Source organism: Triturus cristatus, chromosome 10, assembly GCF_964204655.1.
Source record: "Triturus cristatus chromosome 10, aTriCri1.1, whole genome shotgun sequence".
NCBI lineage: Eukaryota > Metazoa > Chordata > Amphibia > Caudata > Salamandridae > Triturus > Triturus cristatus.
The window spans coordinates 673,737,498-673,761,594 of NC_140593.1; the positions used below are offsets into that span (position 1 = coordinate 673,737,498).

The 24,097-nt window shown below is 44.7% G+C and overlaps 1 protein-coding gene across 2 annotated transcripts in view; it reads right to left on the reverse strand.

Annotated features, from left to right (window-relative positions):
• LOC146789882 (uncharacterized) overlaps window positions 1-24,097 on the reverse strand; it is a 210,644-nt gene that overhangs the window by 66,206 nt on the left and 120,341 nt on the right. For both annotated transcript variants that reach the window (XM_085628154.1, XM_085628155.1), the window contains exon 4: window positions 10,121-10,280. In XM_085628154.1, coding sequence (XP_085484280.1) covers window positions 10,121-10,280 — 160 coding nt within the window. The remainder of the gene's footprint in view (window positions 1-10,120; window positions 10,281-24,097) is intronic.

Below are 24,097 nucleotides of genomic sequence, written 5' to 3' on the forward strand. Positions count from 1 at the left end.
TGTCCCTGTTCGGGCGCCAATTTATGTGGTAAATATTTCATTACCGGTACTATTTTTTATGCGGTAAAGTCTATTAAGAATAACTCAGTAAATATAAGAGGCAGAATCCGTGGTATTAGAGGTTTTAAAAGGCTTTATTCCTATACAAAGGAATACAATTCGAATTATAGGCTTTCTATTCCATCACCACGAAAGTTCAGGAAGGAAGGGCATACATTATTGACAGATAGGCAGTTTTATAGAAAATACATTACAGTGAAACAGATGCAAGAGGCGTAACAGCTGATAGTATAGATAAAAGGTGCATACGTAACTAATAGAGGCGGATGTGTGGGCGTAATTTAATAAACGTCATCATTCATGATGTCACAAGTGGGTGGATCCATAAGAGAATCCTGTAATGTCAGCAGAAATATTTGGCAGAGATGCGCGCGCAGCCGCATGACGTGTGATTGACGTGTAACTAGAGGGTGAAGGAGATTTGACATTTAGCTCTACATGTGGAGACAGAAGTCTGGGGGTCATGTCAACCTAATCCCAAATCATATCTAATATCCTATGTTTAAAGAACTGTGTTATCCAAAAGGAGAGGTCTCTAGGATAGAATCTATTCTATACTGACTGTTAGTGCGTGTACAAGCGTCTAAGTGTCTACACTAGATGCGAGGGGGTAGGAATATTCCATGGTAACGGGGCTATGAATTACTTGCATGAGGACAGCGAGGCCTGGCCCTTTGCACGGTAGCTGGAGGAATGTTTACCTAAACTACTAGACAGGAATGCATCGGATGAGGAGCGGAGTAGATAATCTTGAAGGTGAAATACAGTTTTTGGCAGGCGACAGGCTGGATCAGGCACCGTTAGCCGCGCAGGGAGTAGGACAAAGTTCATGGATACAGATGCAGGCTCAGACTGGAGCTTTCAGAGGCAGAAGGCAGGAAAAGGCTTGAAGACAGAATTCGGGCCTACTCGCCTGAATCTGTAAAATGTGGAAAGTGAACCACATAAAGTCGGTGGCCTTTCATACTTAGGAATGGAATATCTGACCCATTCATGGCGGATCTGAAAGAGGACATGTTGACGGTGGACGCACATATATTTGCGTCTTAAAAACTGGAGCAGGAGGGAACATACATGTACTTATAGCATGCACATGGAGCCGTTGGGGTCTACGATAGGGGACATAACTGATCACAAAATTCATATTTCCTCACGGGGATGTGGAAATAAGTGTCCTGCAAGTCCAACGCTACCATCCAGTCTCCAGGGTCGAGGGCAGCCAGAACCTGAGCTAACGTGAGCATCTTGAACTTCTCCTTCTGGAGGAAGGTGTTTACGCTCCTGAGGTCCAAGATAGGGCGTAGGCCCCCTTTGCCCTTCTTGGGAACCAGAAAGTAGTGGGAGTAACAACCCCGACCTACTTCTGGGCCAGGAACGTGCTCGATGGCCCCCTTGGCCAAGAAGACCGTAACTTCCCCCTGCAGAAGTTGCAAGTGATCCCCCGACATGCGGTGGTACTGCGGTGGCATGGTTGGAGGGGTCGGCTTGAAGGGGAGGGAGTAGCCCCTTCACACGATTTGCAGCACCCACCTGTCCAACGTGATGGTACGCCAGTGGAGCAGGTGATGGCGAACTCTGCCTCCCACTGGCGTGGAATGGGCCTGAAAAGTCGGACTAGGAAGGCTTTGAGGCAGATGCCGTGGGAGCAGATGTGGGCTGACCGGCTCTCTGTCCGCCTGCTCTGCCTCGGCGGAATTCACGTCCACGACCGCGTTGAGGCTGGTTCTGCGGCCTGTGGCTAGACTGATGTGCGGGGGCGCCCGTTCCTTGGCCACGAAAGGGGCGAAAAGCAGAAGTTTGCGGGCACGGGGCCGAGAGGCCCAATGACTTGGCCGTAGCAATGGAGTCCTTAAAGCTCTCCAGCGCACTATCCGCTTTGTCGCCAAAAAGGCGACGGCCATCGAAGGGCATGTCCATGAGAGTGCTCTGGACATCCCCAGAGAAATTCGTGGATCTCAGCCAGGCGTGGTGACGAATCGCTACCGTCGTCGCAATCGCCCTACCTAGCGAGTCCGTGGTGTCAGGCCCACATCTAATGGAGTACCATGCTGCATCCCGCCCCTCAGCAAGAGCCTGGGCGAACCGTGTCCGGGCCTCCTCCGGACACTGGGGCAGCACATCCGCCACCGTATCCCACAAGGAGTGGGTGTAACGGTCCAAAAGGCACGTGGTATTAATGGACCGCAACCCCAAACTGAGGGAGGAAAACTGTTTCTTCCCAAACTGTTCCAACCTTTTGGATTCCCGATCCGGAGGAGCCGATGGGAATGCGGTCTGGGACGTAGAGGCCTGGATAACCAGACTCTCAGGGGTGGGGTGCACTGACAGAAAGCTGGGGTCGCCCGGAGCAGGGCGGTGGCACCGGGCCACGGTGCGGTCCACAGGAGTGACTGTGGAGGGCATGGACCAGGTGCCCATCAGAACGTCAGTGAGTGTCTCATGGAACTGCAGTAGAGGCTCCGAAGAGCTTACTGGCGGTTGAAGCACCTCGGTGAGGAGGTTAGTCCTCACGGCCGCTGTAGGGAGCTCCAGGTGAAGGGCTTCGGCAGCCCTGCGCAGCACCACAGAATAGGTTGCACCCTCCTCCGTAGCCAAGGAGGGGGGAGAAATGAAGCCAGTGTCAGGCGAAGTGTCGAGGCCACTGGCATCCCCCAGCTCGTCTGCCCAGTCCCGACTTAACTGGCACTGCTGTGCAAGAGGGTCCTCAGACCCCTCCCAGTCGTCCCCGTCATCCGTCTCCTGGTAGACAGGTAGAAAGGACGGAGCCGGGCGGTAGATTAAATGCTTATCCATCGGCGCCGGAGACGGTGCCGGGTGGCACCGCTCTGATACCGGACCCGGACCGGGGCTAAAACTGGAGGCGACGTCGTCCGAAGACTGCGCCAGGGGCGGCACCATAGGGGTCGGCGCCGGTGGAGGGGTCGTAAGGTCAACCGGCGTCGACCGGGATCCAGGCCTAGATCCCACGGGGACCTGCGGCGTCGGGACCGAAGTCGACGATGGCTCCGGGGCCGAAGCCGCCGGCTCGCTAGTCCTCCCAAGCAGACCCGCGGGGCCCGAAGGTGCGCCGACAGGCTGCGACGGTGGAGCGAGACTCCTCATGGCCATGAGGAAGTCTCGAGCTCGTCCGGAGACGTGTTAGGCCCAGGGACCGGAGGGTATGGGGCCGGACGCGACTCCTGCGGCTCCGACGGAGCCGCGCGGGTTGTGCCACCCGCACCCTCAGCGGAGTCGCGCGACCGGCGAGGGGAGTCAGAAGAGTGATGTCGCCTCTTCGACTTCTTCTTACTGTGCCTCGACTTACCTGAATGCGAGGACTTCGAACCCGACGAGCGGTGAGGACTTCGGCTCCGCGACCGGTCCCTCGACCAGGACGTCGAGCGGCGCGGAGCCGACTGCCAGAGCTCGAGGAGCTTGCGGGACCGCTCCCGCCTAGCCTTCGAGGTCAAAGCCCGGCAGTCAGGGCACGACTGGACATCATGGTCGGCCCCAAGGCAGTAGAGACACCGACGGTGGTGATCCGTAACCGTCATCAGTCGGTTACAGGCGTCGCACGGCTTGAAACCAGGCATCCCTACCGGCACCAGGAGTCGAGGTCGACTCGAAAGAAGAACCAAAAAAGTCCAAAAAGTTTAGTCAAAAAGTGACTAAAGGGTATGCTCTTCCCGGATCTGCGCTTACTGGCGCGGAAAAAAGAAGAACTGACGTCAGCGCGCGAGGGCGGCATCTAAGTACTCCGACGACGTCATTCCGGCGATCACGACGCTGACGACGGACGCGGAGCCGCAGACGACGCCTAGCGACGCGCAAGGGTATTGCTGACGAAAAATCTTTCCGGATCCAGCCTGACGCCTGGGGATATTCTAAGGTAAGGAATCTAACTAACGTGTTTCTTTCAGATTAAGGTTCACGTGCTGTGCCGGAGCCTGTTCTTTATTATGGAGCGTGTTGGTGGAAAAATATATATATCAATTCTTCTTAGGCCCCTTCCAATGGTTTACAGGTACCCAAAGATATTTGGATAGATCACCTCACCCACTTGTGTTGTGACATACTTCATCATAGGTGACCTATCACACCATGGTAGGAGTAGTACCACCACGGTGGACTCAACCGTATTCTGTGTGTTCTTAATAAATGGTACTGGATGGAGACAAAGATCCAGATCTAAACATAGGTGAGTATGATGTATTAGATATGATCTACTATCCACACCTTTTTTTAAATCATACCCAGGTCAACCAACTAATTAAGGAAAGATTTCTGTGGGATGTCTCGAGGTATTTTGGTAGGTCACTGATGCCTCTACTCCTTGCCCGTGACGAGGTCTATGCACTCCTCTTGGGATACAGTTTTGCTTAAGAAAGAGCTATTCAGGTACCCATCCCCTCTCTCTTCTTTATTGGGGCTCCTGATTCTCCTCTGGAATAGACCAATGCCAGTACTTGTGGTGGCGAACAGCTAACTGTAAAAGAGTGGGGGATTATTTTTATGTGCAAGTGCTTACATTGTTTGAACAATTAAAATTGGACTACAACCCTCCTAAGTCAGAAATAATGTGTTACTTCCAAATAGGACATTGGGTGACACATAAGACAGTGCAGATGTTGGCTTCTAGACCTATGCCACTTTCAAATGCTAGATTTTAATTAAATCTAATGACAAACGTTTGATTTCAGGCATTTATAAGGCCCTTAACACTGATACTAACCAAGCACGAACTGTGGGAGCAGATAAGATGCGAGGCTGAGAGGGGACGGGCACTCTTCTATAAAGAAAGGGAGGAGGGACTAGCAAGGCCTGGGCCTAGAGTGGCTAATTCTGTAATGACGGGGATGTTCACAATAATTGCATCATATTGGTATTATAGCTCCAGGAGATGACATAATGGAACACCAGCAAGAGTGAGCCCTGCTGGAGAAATGCCCCAAACTTAAAAGATATTGGAAGATGATCCTGGATGAAATTGATCAAATGTATGGGTGAAAATGATCAAAGCCCCGAGCATATATTATCCTCGGACTGGCAGACTGCCTTTCATATCCCTTGAAATTGCTAAGAGGGCAATAAATGTCCGTATTATTTTGTGCAGCTAAACAGACCGCATTTGGCTTTTTGGGTAGGGGCAAAATACCAAAAGGCAGAACATGGATATACCAAGTGTGAGAAATGCTCAATGGAAAATATATCACTAGGATTAATGGGTAAGAATGACCACTTTGAACAAATGTGGAAGGTCTGCTTGTCTGCGTTAACGGTAACTTGTCCCAGATATCTATGACTTTTACATATCAGCCTGCCAAATGAGTAAATATTAGGACTCAATCCATGTTTCACAATGTATAGTCTATAGATGCACAGGGAAGCATAAAGCATGACTACATAGTACTAGCATGACCATAATGAAAAGTATCTTGAAGTGGGGGCTTAGGGGTTGCTAACATAGTTCATGCTGTTTTGCTTTTGAAGACACCCAAAATGGCTATTTTCTTTCATTATGTCAGCTGATGGCACTTCTTATTTCTTTGCAATATTGTTATTATTGCCTAGTGATGTAGTCCAGTGTATGTGTAGTCCCTGCAAACTAATGATCACAGTTAATCCTAAAATACCTATTATTGCATTTTCAATTTCAGGGAAGACCTCTCTCGTACTTTCAAAGAAGCTCAGTAGATTTTAGCCTTGCAATGAGGCAAAAGATGCACAGGGAGGAGCTCTGAGGAGGCTGATGCTGGCTCTGTGCTGAAAACAGTTACAGGATAATGGCATTGCTGACCAACAACATTCACTCTCTGTCCTAAAGCTAGAAAAGTAACCAAAACGTATTTGCAACTTTTCCCTTTTTTCCAAACGGACAGAATAAGATTTCAAGTTTTTACTCAGAATCTGTTAATTAAATATTCAACAAACAGCAAATTACAGGAACAGAGCAGTAAAAGACTCAATGTCAGTGTCATTGCATGAACAGGTTGAAGGCACACTTTCGCTCATTAGAATAACATTGGTTGTCGCCCTGGGCACAAATGTAATAGGCTGAAAAAGTGTTGACCAGGCAAGCCACATGCAAGAGTCTCAGTGAGGAGGAAAGACAAGGGACACGACGTAAAGATCGAGCCAAGAATCGAGGGCGAGGGTTGGAGCCCCATGTCGATACCGGCCAGGATAGGGGCCTTTGGCCCAGCCTGCTAGGAAATATATCCCTTCACCGGGATATCAGTGGGCAGTGGATGTGAGGGAGCATCCAAAGATGCGTGAGCGAGACCCACTCTGCCAGATTAAGACAAAGGACCAGACGGCCAATGAGCCCAACCAAGGGGGAAAGCCAGGACTAAAAGGAAGGGAGAGGGAATCATCCAGCTAACCATTCTTGGGGGAGAGGGGCCATGAGTGAGGGGATGGGGCCCATGAGGGGGGTAGGGGACCCATGAGGGGGTAGGGGACCCATGAGTGAGGGCCATCCATACTAGTGCCCATATAGGTCTAGGGCTACACCACAGAGCCAAGGGAGACTGTTAGTCGAATAGAAGGAGGGCACGGAGCCGGGGGGGGGGGGGGGCCAGAAGCACAGATATTTCATGCGGGACATATAGTCAATCAAAGGCTGCCAGAGACCGGAGAATCTTTTCCAGAAAGCACTATCTTTTGTGCAACAACAGTTCCATAGCCAATGTCCCCCATAGGCCACTGCTGAAAGAGCAGACATGGTTTTCCAAGCCAAAGCTATAAGTTACTTCGCTACTCCAGTCATGTGACAGCCAAGGTACCAGTCTGCATCAGTCGCTGCCTCAAGTGTGACGGGCCTGACCCCCTAGGATGATTGTGCAGTTATCTGCTGGTACGGGAAACCCTAATGTGTTCTTGATGTGCCTTAGGGTTACTTTCCAGAATAAAGTGAAGAAGGAACACAGCCACCATATATGCTGAAAGTCCCCTATTTGTGTGCCACATCTCCAACAAGTAGCCGGGGATGCAGGGAATATGGTGGGCAAGCGTTCAGGGGTATAGCACCATTGTAGCATTCATTTATATGGTGATTCTTGTTGTGAGATGCTTCCATGAGTCTTAGGAATCGATGTAAAGTTTTTCAACCTTACAAAAAAACATACTGATCACTAAATAAAGGCTTTCCTTCTGACCATGTAGTTGTTACCGGAAGACACTTGATCAAAGGTACCATAGCCAACTAAAACACGAAGAAGTATCAGATATCATCAGGGCTGGGGGGTGGGGTGGATGTCATCTCTTAAGTCTGCCTGTACATTCAAATTTCACCCACAGACCTGAAACCAAGCAAACTGGTAATATATTTATCAATAACTCGATAGCCAGCGTACAACTCTGTAACTGACTGAAGTGGTGTAACCAATTTAGGCAGTGTTTACCGTTGCATCTACAGATGTATGTTCTTGTACCAAATTGAGACAATGCATCTATTTATGCACCCAGTTAATCTTTTGGGCCAGTCTCTGACATTGCACCAGGCAACCACAAATGTGACTAGCTAGTGAAGGTCTTTGTAGAGCTTTCTCTCTCTTTCCTGAATTTCACGAATCGATTATCAGTTGAGACCTTTTCCCTAAATCAACAGGTCAGGGGAGGCACTATACCAAGTGTCTGACTCTAGAGTAGTGGTGACTTGGGTGGCAGGAGTGGGGGGAATGTGGGAAGGGAGTAGTGGGGATTAGAGGTGTTGCCAACTGACGGGACAGACTTGAAAAAACACACGGAAAATCGCACTTGGTTGAAGTCTCAAAACGTAATTGTGAGAGCCAACATTTTAAGTGGAGGATTCGTCCGCCATTTATGAAATATCAGCTTTGATAGTGTTAAAAAATAAATAGACATAAGTGGTGTGTGGCAGAGGTATACAGAGATATAGAGGTAGAGAAAAAGAATTACAGAGAGCCAAAGGCCGTGCACAGATGTTGTGTGCAGCATTGGTTGGTATCTCGCAGTTGGTTGGCCCTTCAAGTGACCCCGGCTATGCATGGGGTCAGTGGCAGCTCCTCCACTATGGCGGAGGAGCGTCACCCCAATCCTTTTAAGCAGTGCCAAGTAGAAACATAAAATGATAACTTAGAGTTTTTCTCATTTTATGCTTTGTGTCCGGCTGCTTTGCGGGCGGGCGGGGCTGCTCTGCTCTTGGAGCAGGAGAGGAGTGGTTTGCCCAGTCCTAAGTCGGCAATGACTGTTTGGTCGGGCCTCTTGGGCCGCCCAAACCAGTCATGCGCACTTTACTCGTTTTCCATGCAGGCTGCATTACAGCCTGCATGGAGAACATGCCCACCTCTCCAGCCCCTGGATGAGCGCCGTGTCACGGCGCTCAGACCAATCACAACACTGCATTGAGGCATTGTGATTGGCTTAGGGAACGGAGCCTGGCTGCCTGCTTCCTGTTCCTGGAGTCGGACGCAGGAGAGCAAAAGCAGAGATGCGGGACCCGGCCTTAAGGTTGAAATTTTTTTTTTTTTTTATTCCCTCTCCCACCCACCCAGGTGCAACCCCCTCATCCCAAGCCATGCCTGCCAACACTGCATGGGGTTTGGGAATATTGGGCCTGATGTATGAAAATTCCATTTGCAAAACTTAGTCGCAAATTGTGCACCAACGTTTTGAAAATGGAAATTAATTGTGTGAAGCAATTCATTTATAAATAGGCTGGGTTACGACATTTCCAAAATGTGTGAATCAATATTCCTGATTTAGGGGACTCCTTCCCATTGCAAATGGGTTAACACCTCTGTTGAGGTGTTGGCAGAATTACATTGATACATATACTAACGAATTGCTGTTTGGGAGGGACACCCCAAAACAAGCCCCTTCCAAATAGCGATCTATTGTGGTTTTCTAACGCGTTACTAAATTGGAAAATGGATTTAGTACATAACAAAAAGCCATTTGCGGTCACAAACTCTGATTTTGCAAACCTCAGGCTTTGCGCTCACCAAATGGCTTTGTACATCAGGCCAAAAGTGTATTATATAAAACAGTTTTTAAATCAATATAAATTTTTTTTTTAAAACAGAGTTATGATGCTGATTCAAACGTAAAAAGGACTGAATATGCCAGCAATTTTAGGCAGTACACACCATAACTAATGTCGTAAGCCAATCATAAAACACCAATTTGCCAATGGCTAGTGGTTAATTTGAGCCTGTGGTTGCGGGTGGGGTTTTATTTTTGGGAACCTGCACTTTTTTCACTGCATCGTATATTTATCAGGTGCAGGAGAAAGAAAACAAACAAAGGGAAAGAGGGGGAATCGAAAGACGGCAAACCGTCACAAAGGGAGACAGTAGGAACCTACAAGCGCGAGATAAAGGAGCAGGGGGTGTTTGGTAGTGGAATAAACACTACCAGCCAAAATATTCGGCACGCTGACGTTTAGTTGCACCGGCCGCCGGCTTCTGAGCAGAGCTTAGGGCACCGGCACTCTTTGTTTCAGAAATTAGGCACTCCCAATGGCACAAAAAGGTAGGCAAGCAGTAGTTGAACATGATGAGAAATGTTAGTTCTGACATAATCTGTGTGTACTGCATACCAGAACAGGCGCATGTCAGTTGTTTTGCACGTTTAAGCCAGACCCATAACTTAGTTTTTAACTGTTGTTTCATAGAATATTTATATATATGTAGTCACACTTACCCCAGACTTAAGTAATCAATTAGTACTCAATGAGGGCGGTACACCTATTTTGTCTTTTTTAGGAAGCATACCGTTTGTATGATTTAGGCAGCTCCCAACTTGTGTCCAATACAAGCAGCGCACTTCTAGGTGCTGCACTGACCTGGCCTCCTATAGGAAGAGTCTTTATTTATACCTAAGTTCAACAGTGAACTCCTTTGTCCTCGATTTCTACGCCCGGTTCAAAGCTATAAAATTGCCCCAAATACTCTCTTGTTCTCCGGCTCTTGTTTCTCTCCCACTTCTACTCTTACACATGGTAGCAGTCTATATTTAATGCACCCCAGTGATTCCTCACTGCTCCCTTACAGAAGCTTCGACTCATTTGTGATTGGCTCAGAGCTGCACCTTCCCTTTTCTCCTAATGGACGATTACCTGATGCTGTTGCCGGCCCGATGGCCTTCAGCTGGCTGAGCTCGGTGATGGCCGCTGCCACATCGGGAAGAAGCTGAAAGGCCCTCCTGGTGCATGCCTCCACGGTTTCACTGGGGTTAGAGGTCACCATTTGTTGCAGGCGTGGACGAAACTTCCCCCGCTGTAGGAAGGAGAGCAGACCAGGCACAGTGTGAATATCAAACAGAGAGCTAGTTCCATGAAAGAAGTAGTCACTCACTAGCAGGTCTGGGTTCAGCCATTCTCAAAACAAACTACACACATCCCAGCCGCTGAAGGTGGTCATATACATTTAAATTTTTTACATTTCATAAGCTTTATTTCGGTTAAAAACCATAAAAGCACATATATACAATACTTAATGCACATTGGTAGGGATTCATAGATCATACTATACCACAATTAATTAATTAAAATAAATAAAATGTACTAAAAGGATAAAACAATGAGATAATCAAAAATCAATTTGAATGCAATAAATCTCAGTGTAAAGCATCGTAGGGCTGGACATCAATTAGCTTAATTATTGCAATTCTTGCATACCACATGGAAAGGAGGAATCTCGAAGTGGCGAATACAAACACAGGGGTCGTATCATATTTTAATAATCTGTAGACCTCCCTGTAGTCCCTGAGACCTCTTGATTTACAAAGGGGAACAAACCATTTGGTTCGTGCCCTGATGTAAGAGGGACAAAAGAGCAAAACATGCAAATCGGTCTCTTCTACAGAATCACAACCGGGACAAAGACTCCACCTGGAGGAAGGGGCCAACCATTTGTTTGACAGGGCCAGCAGTGGTAGAGATCCGTGTCTGAATTGGAGATATAGTTTTTTTGCTAACGAGGGCTGGATGTCATCCAGAAATTTTTCAAAAAAATAATGGTCTTTCACCTCCAGAAATTGGAGTGACAGCCTGCCCAAGCTAGAGTTCAGATCACGGAGATTCAGGCGATACTGTTTAAGAATGTCCCCCAACACCCTCTTACTAATCAGAGGACAAGATGTTTCAGGCAAAGTCCACAAATCTTCCCTATGCAAATCATAACAGAGCTGTTTTACATGTTTAAGCCACAAGATGTTGCCCGATCCCCTAATAGACAGTAGATCAATGAACTCCTCCTTATAGCTTAGCAGCTCCGGAGTGGACCAGAGTCTCCTCCAATAAAACAAAGGTCGATGTAGGATGATCTCCAGGATAGGGGCCAATCCCAAATCCAGCCTTAGGGGGGTCAAAGGAGTACTCTTGGGGAGGTTTAAGAGACGCCTGATGAAATTATTCTCTATGATGGACATAGAGCTGGCGTTAACATGGCCCCAGAGCTCTACACCGTATAGTGCCGCACCCCTAGCCTGGGCCCTATATATTTCAACTGGGGGACCTAAAGGTTTATAGGAGCATTCTTTAAAAACCTGTAGGATTCCACCTGTTGAATGAATCAACTTAAGGTTAGCCTTAACCATATGGGAGTCCCACTCCATCCTGTCATTCAGGGTGACTCCCAAGTAATCAAAAGTGGAGACTTTCTCCAAAGTGCATCCTTCGAGGTGTGGGTGGGGGTAAGTTGATGGTTTGGAATTAAAAACCATAAATTTGGTTTTTGAGAGATTTATCTCCAGATTTCTAGAGCGGCAGAAAGAACAAAAGGCCTCCAAAGTTTGCTGGACACCCATTGGAGATTTTGAAAGTAGAAGGGTGTCGTCAGCGAACATTAGGGCAGGTACTCTGCGTGCTGCTAGAATCGGAGAATCTAAATCCTTTATCCCCAAAAGATGTGAAATCAAACCATTAATAAATAGGGAAAATAAGGTGGGAGCCAACACACACCCCTGCCTAACACCCCTATCTACCGGGAAGGGGGCAGAGAGCTCACCATTCCTACCATAACGAACCCTCGCAAACGTTCCAGAATGGAGACGCTTGAAGAGGTCACAGAGGTATGGAGGAGCCCCAATCTCAAACAAGATTGACCAGAGCTTGTCCCTCTGAACCAGATCAAAAGCGGATCTAAAATCCACAAAGATCAGGTAGAGGGAACACTTCCCCAGGAGTACCGTCTTCCAATAAACCAACTGTAACCTGAACAGTTGGTCAGTTGTCGAAACCCTAGAGCGAAAGCCCGCTTGAAAGGGTGATAGGATATGGTAATCTACCATCCAGCTTTCAAGCCTAGTTAATAAAATGCGGGCAAACACTTTCTGTAAGACGTCAATAAGGCTGATTGGCCGATAATTTGCTGGATCTAGTGGAGAGGCCTTCTTGTGGATGGGAATGATTTCTGCGCCCTTCCAAGTATAAGGGATGTCCATACCCAGGAGGATTGCATTAAAATATAGCAATAGGTATGGTACCCAAACCAGCGGTTCACTAGTGAATAGGTCCCCAGGAATCCTATCTAGACCGGGAGCTTTACCAGGGGAAAGACTCTTTAAGGCAGCCTGAATTTCACAGGAAGTGCAGAGTAATGGGTCAGACACCCGTACTTCATTAAGCACTTGAGAAGATACACCCATCAAAAGTGGTGATAATTCAACTGCAATATCATTTGTCGGAAGACAAAAAAGAGGCTTAAAGTGCCTCAACCAAACCTCTTCACTTAAACCGGGGGTTATAGCAGAAGATCCTTCTTGTCTACCACACCTGACTAAATTCCAGAAGGTCGTGGAATCATGACTATCCAGGGCAGGCTTTATACTATCCCATATGGCAGCCTCCCAGTCTTTTTTAGATTCAGATGTTATGGATTTATACAAAAATCTGCCTCCTCTAATGCTGTGCGGGGTACCACTTTTCACCTCCCGCAGGAGTGCCTGTTTAGCATCCCTGCAGTTGGAATTGAACCAGCTAGCTTGTTTCCTCGCCCCATTTGACTTGGGGTTGGCCGCAACATAAAAAAAACTGGCGGCCATAGTAATGAGTTTAGTGTGGATAGTCTCTAACTCTTGAAAATATGATAGATCCTGACTACCCTCCATAAGAACAAACGCTTCATTTAGGTGGTTAGCCACATGGGAGTACAATGCAGCGATTTTATCTGGAGTTGTCATAAACTTTGACCACCTAATGCGGCGACCGCCTGCGACCACTGTTAAATTAGGTGCTATAGAGTGGTCCGAGATCCCTGGAGCTCATTTAGGGTCCAAGGGTTGCAGAAATTCCAATCTTAGGAGATTGTGATCGCTGTCAACCCGATCCACTATGGTGAAAGACTTGAGATGGGGCCAAAACTTCACGTTTACCAAGATGTAATCGATAGTTGAGCTTTTGCCCAATCTATTATAAGTACGCTTCCCCGGGGTATCAGGAGCAAGTCTACCATTACAAGCTCGAAGAGAGTGAATAAGTAAGAGCTTGTTGATCTCAATAGCCAATGGTGTTAAGCGTATAGCAGAGTACATAAGGCAATCCTGAATATCCCAGGTAGAATCCTCCTCAGAAGTAATAGAGGGGATGCCAGCCAGGGGTTCAAAGTGACAGTTAAGATCACCCCCAATTACTTTGTAGGCAAGTGCAGAAAACAAAGTCAAAAGGTCGTCAAGGGCATTAAGAATAGTAAGTCCCAATCGTAATGGAGTGGGGCGTAAATAGATATTGATTACCGGTACCGTCCCCAAACTTCAAAATAATACAAAGGATATCTGGTGAATGGGAGTCGATCACTCTGACGGTACACCCCAAGTGGGTAGCCACCCAAATGCATAAACCCCCCGAGGGTCGCCCCCTAGGGCCCTGCACCGCCGGAGTGCTATAGGAGGCGAAACCAACCCTAGCCAGAGAAGTCGTCATCCAAGTCTCTTGAAAGAGACATAGATCATAGTCATCTACCAATACTTCCCAGTCAGGATTAGAAAGTTTGGTGCCCAGCCCTGCTACATTCCAGGACCCAATTAGAGAGCCAGAGTTGACAGCCCCGAAGGAACTACAGGGTGCAACTTCAGGCCCTAAAAAGAGGCCTCGGTGGGGCACCAAGGTCAGACCTGCGTCATCGGTAAAATTACCAATACTTGAGCCAGAGGAAATCATAGGTGTGTTAGAATGACAGACAATGGGAAGGCCGGCCTCTACATTCTCCCCCACCATCTTGGTGGCATTGGCCCCATCATGCAATAAACCTATAGCCCCCACAGAAGGGACTAGTCAAGCCTCGTTGACCAAAATGCCAAAAGAGTTGGTAACTGGGACATTGTAGACAGCCGTTTGCAGGCCAAAATAAGAATTCCTTGGGGCGGACCTGACCATACCGGCCGGCCGTTGGTAGAAATATCCCAAAGGTAGAGGTAAAATCGAGCTCTGGGAGTGCGAGCCTTGCCATTCAGGAATGAATTTAACTACTCTAGGATCCCTAAAGTTAATTATGACACAATCCCCTCCCTTGTCTTTTTGCTTCACCCCCAACCAACTTACCCTTTGCACAAACAAAATTTCCCCATGACCCCCTCTTGGTAAAGATCTAAAGGTATTCAGCCAGTGGGTAACCTTGTTCCTGACGAGCACCAGACAATGGGGGGAACGCCTGAAAGGACTACCACATATGGCGAAGCCTCCAAAGGCAACTGTGGAAGAAGTGATGGTAATAGTTGCCCAATACTATGGTCATTCCCATCAGTAGAGTGGGGTATGAAATCGCAGTCCACTCTCCTCTTGCCAGATACTAGTGTAGGAAAAGAAGAGGGGGGTGGGGGCAAGGTGGACACAGACACAGATGGCCTGGGAAATGGGGGAAGATCGAGTACATTAGAGCTTATGGTGGGAGGAAGTATGTTCGTAGTAGCTGATACCTGCGCCCCAGTGTCATTAGGGCTAGATACAGATACAGTAGGACGAGTGTCTTGATAACTAGGCATAGAAGTCACAGGAACCGTATGAGTAGTCCTACTCCCGGGAGGAGCAAATAAATGCCCAGCTGTTTTGCTATCAATTAAGGATATAACTCTATCAATTTTGCTCATCAAGTTTTTAAATTGAGAAGTGATGAGATGTTCTAATTGGGTTTGCAGATCAATTAATAGGTGGGTAGCCCATACTGGAGGTGCTGGAGAAGCAGACAATTGGGTTAGTCCTGAATTTGAAGATGCTCTGAGTGCTGAGCTATTTATACAGGGTTTAATAGTTGGCTTTACCTTCTTAGTTTTGCCGCGAGGCTTTTGGATCCTAGGAGTTACTTGGGGAACCTGGAGTGGTGATATGTTATTAGGTGAAGTGGCCTCTGGACTAGCCGCCAAATTCACTTGAGCACAGGGAAGCTCAGCAAATGAGGGCACAAGTAACGAAGCCTGATGGTTATCTGAAAAGATGGAGGCGTTCCCAAGTATTGGGGGAGAAAGTAAACTTGGAGTAAGGGAGAGACGTCTCTCGGTATTCTCAATTGCAGTTGCCACCACCCCTATAGTTTTTTGCAACATTTTATCAATAGCAGTGAGACTAGGAAGAGGAGTGTTAGAGACTGCATTTTGTCTAGTGCGGGGGCGACTAGTCGCTGGCTTAGGTTTGCCCATTGTCTCACGCCTAATAAGACAAGGTAACAACTAATAAAGAGACCCACAAGGACTATAGCATCCCTCAATTATAGTACCAATTTAGCCAACACAGTTGCCCACAAAAGAAATGAAACAGATTATAAAGTCGCCCTGCAATGAACACAAAACAGTCCACAATGGTATCATTACGTAACCTGAACCAGTCCACGCTTAGACAGCCAAGAGGGGTTGCCCAGTCCAGTCTCCTCCAGCCTCTGACGGCCTAAGACGGTCCCGCCCTTGTCCCGGGCGTCTCCCGGCGCGTCCCGTGGGACGAGGTTCCAGGCAGACCTTTATGCGCCTCCCGGCGCTTGCAGATGACGTGCACAGCAACCTCACAGCAGACAGGGATGATGGGAATTGCAGTTAGGTATGGCGGAGCAAAGCCCGGCCAATGGAGACAGCTGAGCAAAGCCCGGCCCGGGATTCTGCTGAGGCAAGATACGACCAAGGATGGAGGCTCAACGAAGAGAGTCCCGGCCAAACAGGCGGCGGAGCTAAGCCCAGCCGACAGTTCAGCCCCCAGCAAAGAAAAGATTCACAGGGGACTCGGCCCCAGGCAGACCTTTATGCGCCTCCTGGCACTTGCAGATGATGTGCACAGCAACCTCACAGCAGACAGGGATGATGGGAACTGCAGTTGAGTATGGCGGAGCAAAGCCCGGCCAATGGAGATAGCGGAGCAAAGCCCGGCCCGGGATTCTGCTGAGGCAGGATACGACCAAGGATGGAGGCTCAACGAAGAGAGTCCCGGCCAAACAGGCGGCGGAGCTAAGCCAGGCCGACAGTTCAGCCCCCAGCAAAGAAAAGATTCAATATGTATGGTCATATACATATTGAGGCTGGGAGGGTGTCCTAGCTATGCTGGGCAGCATCCAACATGGAAATGTTCCTCTAGCACAACATTTCCTTTAACATTTAATAAACCCGAGAAATGATTTTTTGTTTACCAGAAAGATGTATTGATTCAATGTAGTGAACGACTTCTGTATCATTAGCCAGCCCCACAACGTTTTAGCTTGCATGGTACACAACTACCACAGAAGTGCTCTCAGGGCGCTCAAGAAAAGATTAACAGGAGAAAAATCAATGAGGCATGCACATACCCAGCATTCCTTCCTGGCATATCCCCAAACGCACCCATGTGTCTTAATCATTAACTCCTTTACAACATGAATCAACATCCTACTTCCCCCTACTTGTCTCCTACTGCTTGCTAGAAACTACAATTTGACCGTGGGCATGAGTAGTGACTGAAACAATATAACTCATTCAGAAGAGCAATTGACTCATGATTTCAACTAGAACTACCAACCAACCACTAAACGTCTCTGCCAAAGCTAATCGGTTGGGAATATGAACTTGAGGACAATGGACAGGTAAGAAGCAGCCTTTCAGCAATCGAACACACATTTACAATTCTTGACCTACTAAGTGAAGAATAATTCCGTATGCTTAGCCTCACAGAAACTTGGATCATCAGTAACTGCCATAATGTTTGACTAAGTCCTGCAACCAGTATCCGATATCCGGCAGGAAAACCAGAAACCAACACAGGAAAAGGGCTGCTCGGGTTTATTATGTAAAGCACAAACCTGCAAAGACATTACAGGTCCAAAAAACAAATGCTTGCATCTTCTGATGAGGCACTACTCAGCTGAAGCCAACTCTCATCAGCCCAGGGGTATGAAGCAAACACTCTGGAAGACCTCCTCAACCTTGACTCATATCTTCACATCCTTGTGACAAATCGCCCTGGGGACTTCAATATCCAGACTGGTTATGTAGATAACGAATTATGTCAAAATCTAAATACACCGATTCTTCAAGTTTGAGTAGGAACACACACAAACTCAAAACAAGGGTCATACTTTGGACGTGGTATTCAGGCAGAAGGTACAAATGAAAGAGTTACAGATATGCAAACTTACCTAGCCTGACTACTCCTTGATCTCTCTTTAACTTACCTAAATGAAACAACGCCAGGCCCTAAAATTCTACCCTAGCACAGTTTGCCCTATACAGATCTATGAAGAATGTTGCAGGACAAATTCATGAACGTTCGAAATGATGTCTGTGCTCTCCACATGCCCTTTCACAAGGCCAAATGCTTCCGCATATTAGCTTCAACTTCACCAGACCTTCACTAGTGCCAACTAAACCAATATTTAACATGTTATGGCATTATTGACGTACATATGAGTTAACTCTACTGCCAACTAAATTTGCTATCAAAAAAACAATAGTAACAATCACAACAAGCATTGGCATAGCCAATAGGTCTCGCCTTTGGGACCTTATAAATGTTTAGCTATGCAACAGTTGCATAACTAAATACTTAAAAGGTCCCAAAGCGAGACCTATTGGCTATGCAAAGCGGCTGCGAAAGTGATCGCGATCAAACATCAAAGCGGCCGTGAAAGTAATCGGGGTAAAGCGCGGCGCGCGCGCCCGCGCACATGCACTGTAGCTCTAGGCTGGCCTGGTAGCACTTTTTGGAGCCCTCTCAATAAGTCTCGCCAGACCAGCGCATGCGCTGGGTCAGGCGAGACCTAAAAACATTGACACAAACCATAAACCAATGAACCGAACAAAGGGTACTACCTCAATTTTCTAAATATGAAAAAAATGAACATAAACCTAGAAAGAAAGATTCAAGACCCAAACTAAGAAATCAGTTAAAAGATATATTCAGAGCACATAAAAAAATGGTAGCTATGAAAAAGAAGCTTTAGTAATGCACCCACAAACATGAAGCACCAAACTTCGTGAAATCTACAGCAAGACTACTTACTCATAGGAACTAAAAACAATGTGTACATCTGAACAGGGCTAGAACAACCTTCACAGAATGTTGAGTTCGAACAAAGCAAAAATGTTATCCATTGTCTTCAGCATACCAAAAACCTTTCTTTTAGCCCTTTGTTATTCTCTTTCACACTAATCTGCATCCCAACTTACACATTATTCCTATAGATCTACCGAAGCAAGATATGTTACTTAATGACGGTCTCTCACCAAGACCAAACAATCTATGATCCCAACTGTAGTCATGCTTTGCTTGCTAACTGCCTAAAAAAGTCAAGCGTGTTGGCCTGGAACATGTTCATTCTCACTGGAATCTGCAAAATCCACTCAGACATTGTATAGTCATTGCACTGTAGAATAGAGCCCAACAAAAGAACCCAGGAAGTTGGAAAAGCTACCTTTTTTTAGTAATCTACTTGAAATTGAGATCACAAAGAAACTTCAGATGTATGTGAAACCATACAGCTTGCTTCGTGGCTAGCAATCTAGCTTCACATGGTTGTATGACTATACCCTCCTTGCCTTTACCACACAAACTTTACCACACATACTTTTACCATGCATGCCTTTACAACACAAGGTAAGTATATATAAGGTGAGTGAAACCCCTATATATATATACACATTCATGAAAAAACAATTGTTAAAGCTTAGTTCTATATAGGAAAACTTTATTTATTATTTCCATAAAAATAAAACTTAAACCATATAAATATTAGAAACTCTATGGTTATAGTTATACCGTAAAATTATAATTTACGCACCACCAGTTACAACTTGCATTTATGCACCACTTTTATTTAACTATCAATCATGCAACTCTGTACACAGTCTTTTCACTACACTAAAAACACAATTTGAACCCTATACCCCTTACCCACCCCTAAACCCTAAAAACACCCTTACCACCTTTTCCCCTTGCCCACACCTAAACCCTAAAATCACCTTTACCACCCTATACACCTACCCACCCCTAAACCCTAAAAACACACTTAACCTACTACCATATTATATATATACACACACACACACATATATATACACACACACTCACACACATATACACACACACATATATATATATACACACACATATATATATATATAGTCCAAGCCCATGTCAGAATCCTTCAACATTTAAGGGCTATCGTTAATAACGATTCTAGCTACCCCGTAGCGCGACACTTCAAGAGATGTCATAACAATGACCTAAGTTGCCTCAAATACTTTGTTGTTGATAGTATTCCTGCACAACGCAGAGGGGGCAATAGAGAAAAGTTTTTAAGACAGCTCGAACCAAGGTAAATCCTTGAGTTCGACAGCAAGGCCCCTACAGGACTCAACAACACTGAAGACTTACATAACTGTATTTGAAAATAGGCACTATATTATATGTGACATTTGTCAGCGCCTTTTCTGAGATAAGAAGATATCCATCAACATGTCGCTTGTATGTTTAACTGCTCCTTGTTTTTAGTCTTTTTATCCTTACTAATTTTAGAGTATACGCATCTAGAAAGATAACGTATAACAATACATGTTTTATTTCATGATTGTTTGAATATTGAAACTTTGGCTCATGATTGGTGAACAATTTGTTCATACATTTTTCTTTGTTTTTTCTTCCTTCTTTTCTTTTCTTGTCTTGTTTCTTTCTTTTCTTTTCGTTCCCTCCCCATTTTTCCATTTTCTTGGTTGTCATATAAATGTTTCCTGATATCGGTGTTTTCGGCATTTCCAATTGATGTTCCACACAATCTTGCCCTTCCAGTATCTGCCAGCCATAGTGTATTTGGGACCATCGCCACGGAAGACGTGTAAATATTTGTTTTTTTATACATGCTTATTGAACCAGCCTCTGAATTTATGTATATATGCTGCTTGTTTCAATGTACTCCAGGATTTTTCAAAGAAAATTTATTTTCCTTTCTCTTTCCCTTCTCTCCCCATCCTTTATTTTCCCACATTTTGCACCCTGTTCACATTTTTGGAAAAACAATATTTACATGACCGACATATTTGTTATCAGTTTTTGAAATCCCAAGGCTTGTTTATTAGTTCTTTATTTTCATTTCTTGCTAAATGCTAGAAGGATGCTTTTTACTTCATTCATGAACATTTTTGAATCAGGTTAACATTGTTGCCATGCAGATTAGCTTTTGTATTACCATTGCGTATTTTGCACAAGAAAACTTTTGTATTTTACATCTTTAATTGTCTTTCAGGCAACTATGCCAATGTTTTACTAAATGTATTTTGCACTATTCATTAGACATTTCAAATGGACTCTACATGGCCACCTTGTATATATACTCCGTGCGAATATTTGTATTTTGCACCATCTTTGCGCATTTTGCACAACAATGTTATTGCAATTTGCACTTCAATTTGCGTATTTTGCACAAGCATTTGCACTTTGCAAAGATTACTGTTCATGTCTTTGTGCACCTTCAAAATAATTTATCATGATAAGAAAAAGAAATATTTAGCCTACAACAAGAATTTCTGCTATATATTGACCATGACCATATATATTTCTTCTATGTAGTTCATCACTAATGATCACGTGATTACAAAGTGCTGTGTATATAAGGATGTCCAGTATGGCGGTTACCTTATGTGATCAAGGCCACCTGGTGGCCGAAACGCGTAATTACATGTCATGCCGATGCGGACTTCTAATAAATCTTCGTGAAGCACGATTGGTGTCCGTGTGCTTTCCTCCTCGCCTGCCAGGAAGTGGAAGAATGCGCTAGATGCTTGCATATATATATATATATATATATATCACTGAAAAAACCATGGGTTTCAAACACGTTATAGTTAGGAATTAGCATTTAAAAAACCTTAGAAATTCACTGAAAAAACCATGGGTTTCACACACGTTATAGTTAGGAATTAGCATTTAAAAAACCTTAGAAATTCAGTGAAAAAACCATAGGTTTCACACATGTTATAGTTAGCTGGACATTTTACTCGTAAAAAACCAATGAAATTGCCCCGTTATAGTTAGTTCAGCTAACTATAACTCGCGCGCCCGCAATGCACTGCTGATGACGTCACATATTACATCACTCATGACATGGTCAGTGACATCACTCATGACATCACTGATGACATCTCAAATGACATCACTGATGACATCACTGATGACATCATCCAGTGAATGTGGGTTTTTCTGAAAATTAAATATGTTTTATATATGTATATCTCAAGGTCAATGGAAGAATAAATGGGTATATAAGTGTCTAAATGGATGATTTGTTTTTGAAAAATTGATTGTTTAACTGACTGATTAAGTGTATCATAGTGAATACATGTTTTAGTGAGTAATGTATAAATATGTATATATCTGTATCAGTCTCTCACTTTGTGTATAAGTGGCTGCATGGGTTGGTGAGTAGATACATGGGTGTCTATATAGGTTATTAGTTGGTTTTTTGAGTATCAGTCTGAGTGTCTGCATGGTTCGGTGGGGGGTATTACGTAGTGCATAGGTGTATGAATGAGTGACTCACTGTTTGTATGTGTTGAACACAGCATGTGTGCAGGACTGTATGGGTGGATGAGTGTGTGCATGGATGTGTTATTGAGTGAATGACTGTCTCAATAGTGTCTTTATGAGTAACTACATATGTTTTAAACTAGTATATGTGACTATTGGTGTATATATGTGAGTATATGTGAGAGTGAGAGATTGAAAGAGTTCTTGTATGAATAAGTATGTGTTTCTATAAGTGATTGTTTAAAAGACTAAGTATGTGTAAGTTTCCGTAGAAGTAAGTGTGGTGGTGTGTGTATAACTGTATATGCAAGTAAATGTATGTTTGATTCTTTGTTAGCATGAGTGACTATGTGTGTGAGTAACTCTATGGATGAGTGGCATTGTGTAACAGGATGTATAGGTGTATGAGTACATATGATGAGTGAGTACATGTATGAGTGACTGAATTGGACTGTTGGTGAATGAGTGGATGTGTATGTGGATCTTAGAATTACTGAAAAGGTTGTTTTATCTGGTATTGGTATGTCCATTGTTTTGAACATTGTAGTTTCTATTTTTGAATGTGTGTATCAAAGGTTATATTAGGGTGAGAGGAGGTCTGCCACTCTATCACAAGGATGATGTCATCAGTGATGTCATCAGTGATGTCATTTGAGATGTCATCAGTGATGTCATGAGTGATGTCACTGACCATGTCATGAGTGATGTAATATGTGACGTCATCAGCAGTGCATTGCGGGCGCGCGAGTTATAGTTAGCTGAACTAACTATAACGGGGCAATTTCATTGGTTTTTTACGAGTAAAATGTCCAGCTAACTATAACATGAGTGAAACCTATGGTTTTTTCACTGAATTTCTAAGGTTTTTTAAATGCTAATTCCTAACTATAACGTGTGTGAAACCCATGGTTTTTTCAGTGAATTTCTAAGGTTTTTTAAATGCTAATTCCTAACTATAACGTGTTTGAAACCCATGGTTTTTTCAGTGAATTTGCAAGGTTTTTTAAATGCTAATTTTTTTTTTATTCTTCTATTTTTTCTTACATATTTTTAATTTAATTTTCTTACCTTTTATATAGACTATGCTTAAATTTTTAAAATTCATTAATATGTTTTTTTTAATATATTTTTTACACATACACATACAGCCTAGTTTTTAGTGTAGAATGGTATGAAACAGCCAATCAGTTCTTTTTTTTTATTTAAAAATACGTATGCCTCCATTTCCAAACTGTTTTTCATTTCTTTTTCCCATTCTACTGAAAGACACCTCCTGAGTGCATCCAGTTCTCCTTTGAAGATGTTCACAGTGTGGATTGTAGGGCACAGCTATGTCTTCTGGAGTGAAAAGTATGCAGAGAAAACAGATATGGTGAGAGACCTTGCTTTGCCAAATGTAGACATTAAATGGATTGGTCAGAGAGGGTTAAAGTGGCACCAATTGATGCCATTGGTGAAATCCTTCATGCAAATCCAACACCCTGACCTCATAATAGTGCACTGTGGTGGCAATGACCTAGGCACTTTGACTGGGGTAGGTCTGGAAATGCTTATGAAGGACACCTTTGCACAACTGTTTTCACTTTTCCCTAAAACTGCCTTTGTGTTTTCTAACATATGCCAAAGGCAAAAATGGAACTGGTCCAATCATTTCTGTCCGCAGATTGACAAAGCAAGGAAGCACGTCAACAAATCTGTTTCTGCTTTCCTCCGTGACTATGGTATGGGTTCCATTTACCACAACAACTTGCGTTACGACATGCAAGACATTTATAGAGGAGATGGTGTGCACTTCAATGATGAAGGGAACAGAGTCTTCCTCTTGAACCTTAGACTCTGCATCGGTACTTACTTGTAGGTACCACTAAAAAATAACTTCATAAACACAACGGCTCTTTTTAGAGCCCCCTAATATCTAAACTCTTAAATCTGCATTTCATTTCTTTAATTTTTTTTTTGTTACCGTACGCTTACCGTACGCGTACCCCGCGATTTTTTTTAAAATCAATAAATGTTTTTTTTGTACTTTTCTGTCCTTCTTTGACCCCCTTACAAATGTTAGGGGGTCTGTAACTCTCCTCATTGCCCCCTTTCCTTGTTTTCTCTGTTTTTTTTCTGAGTGAAACACAC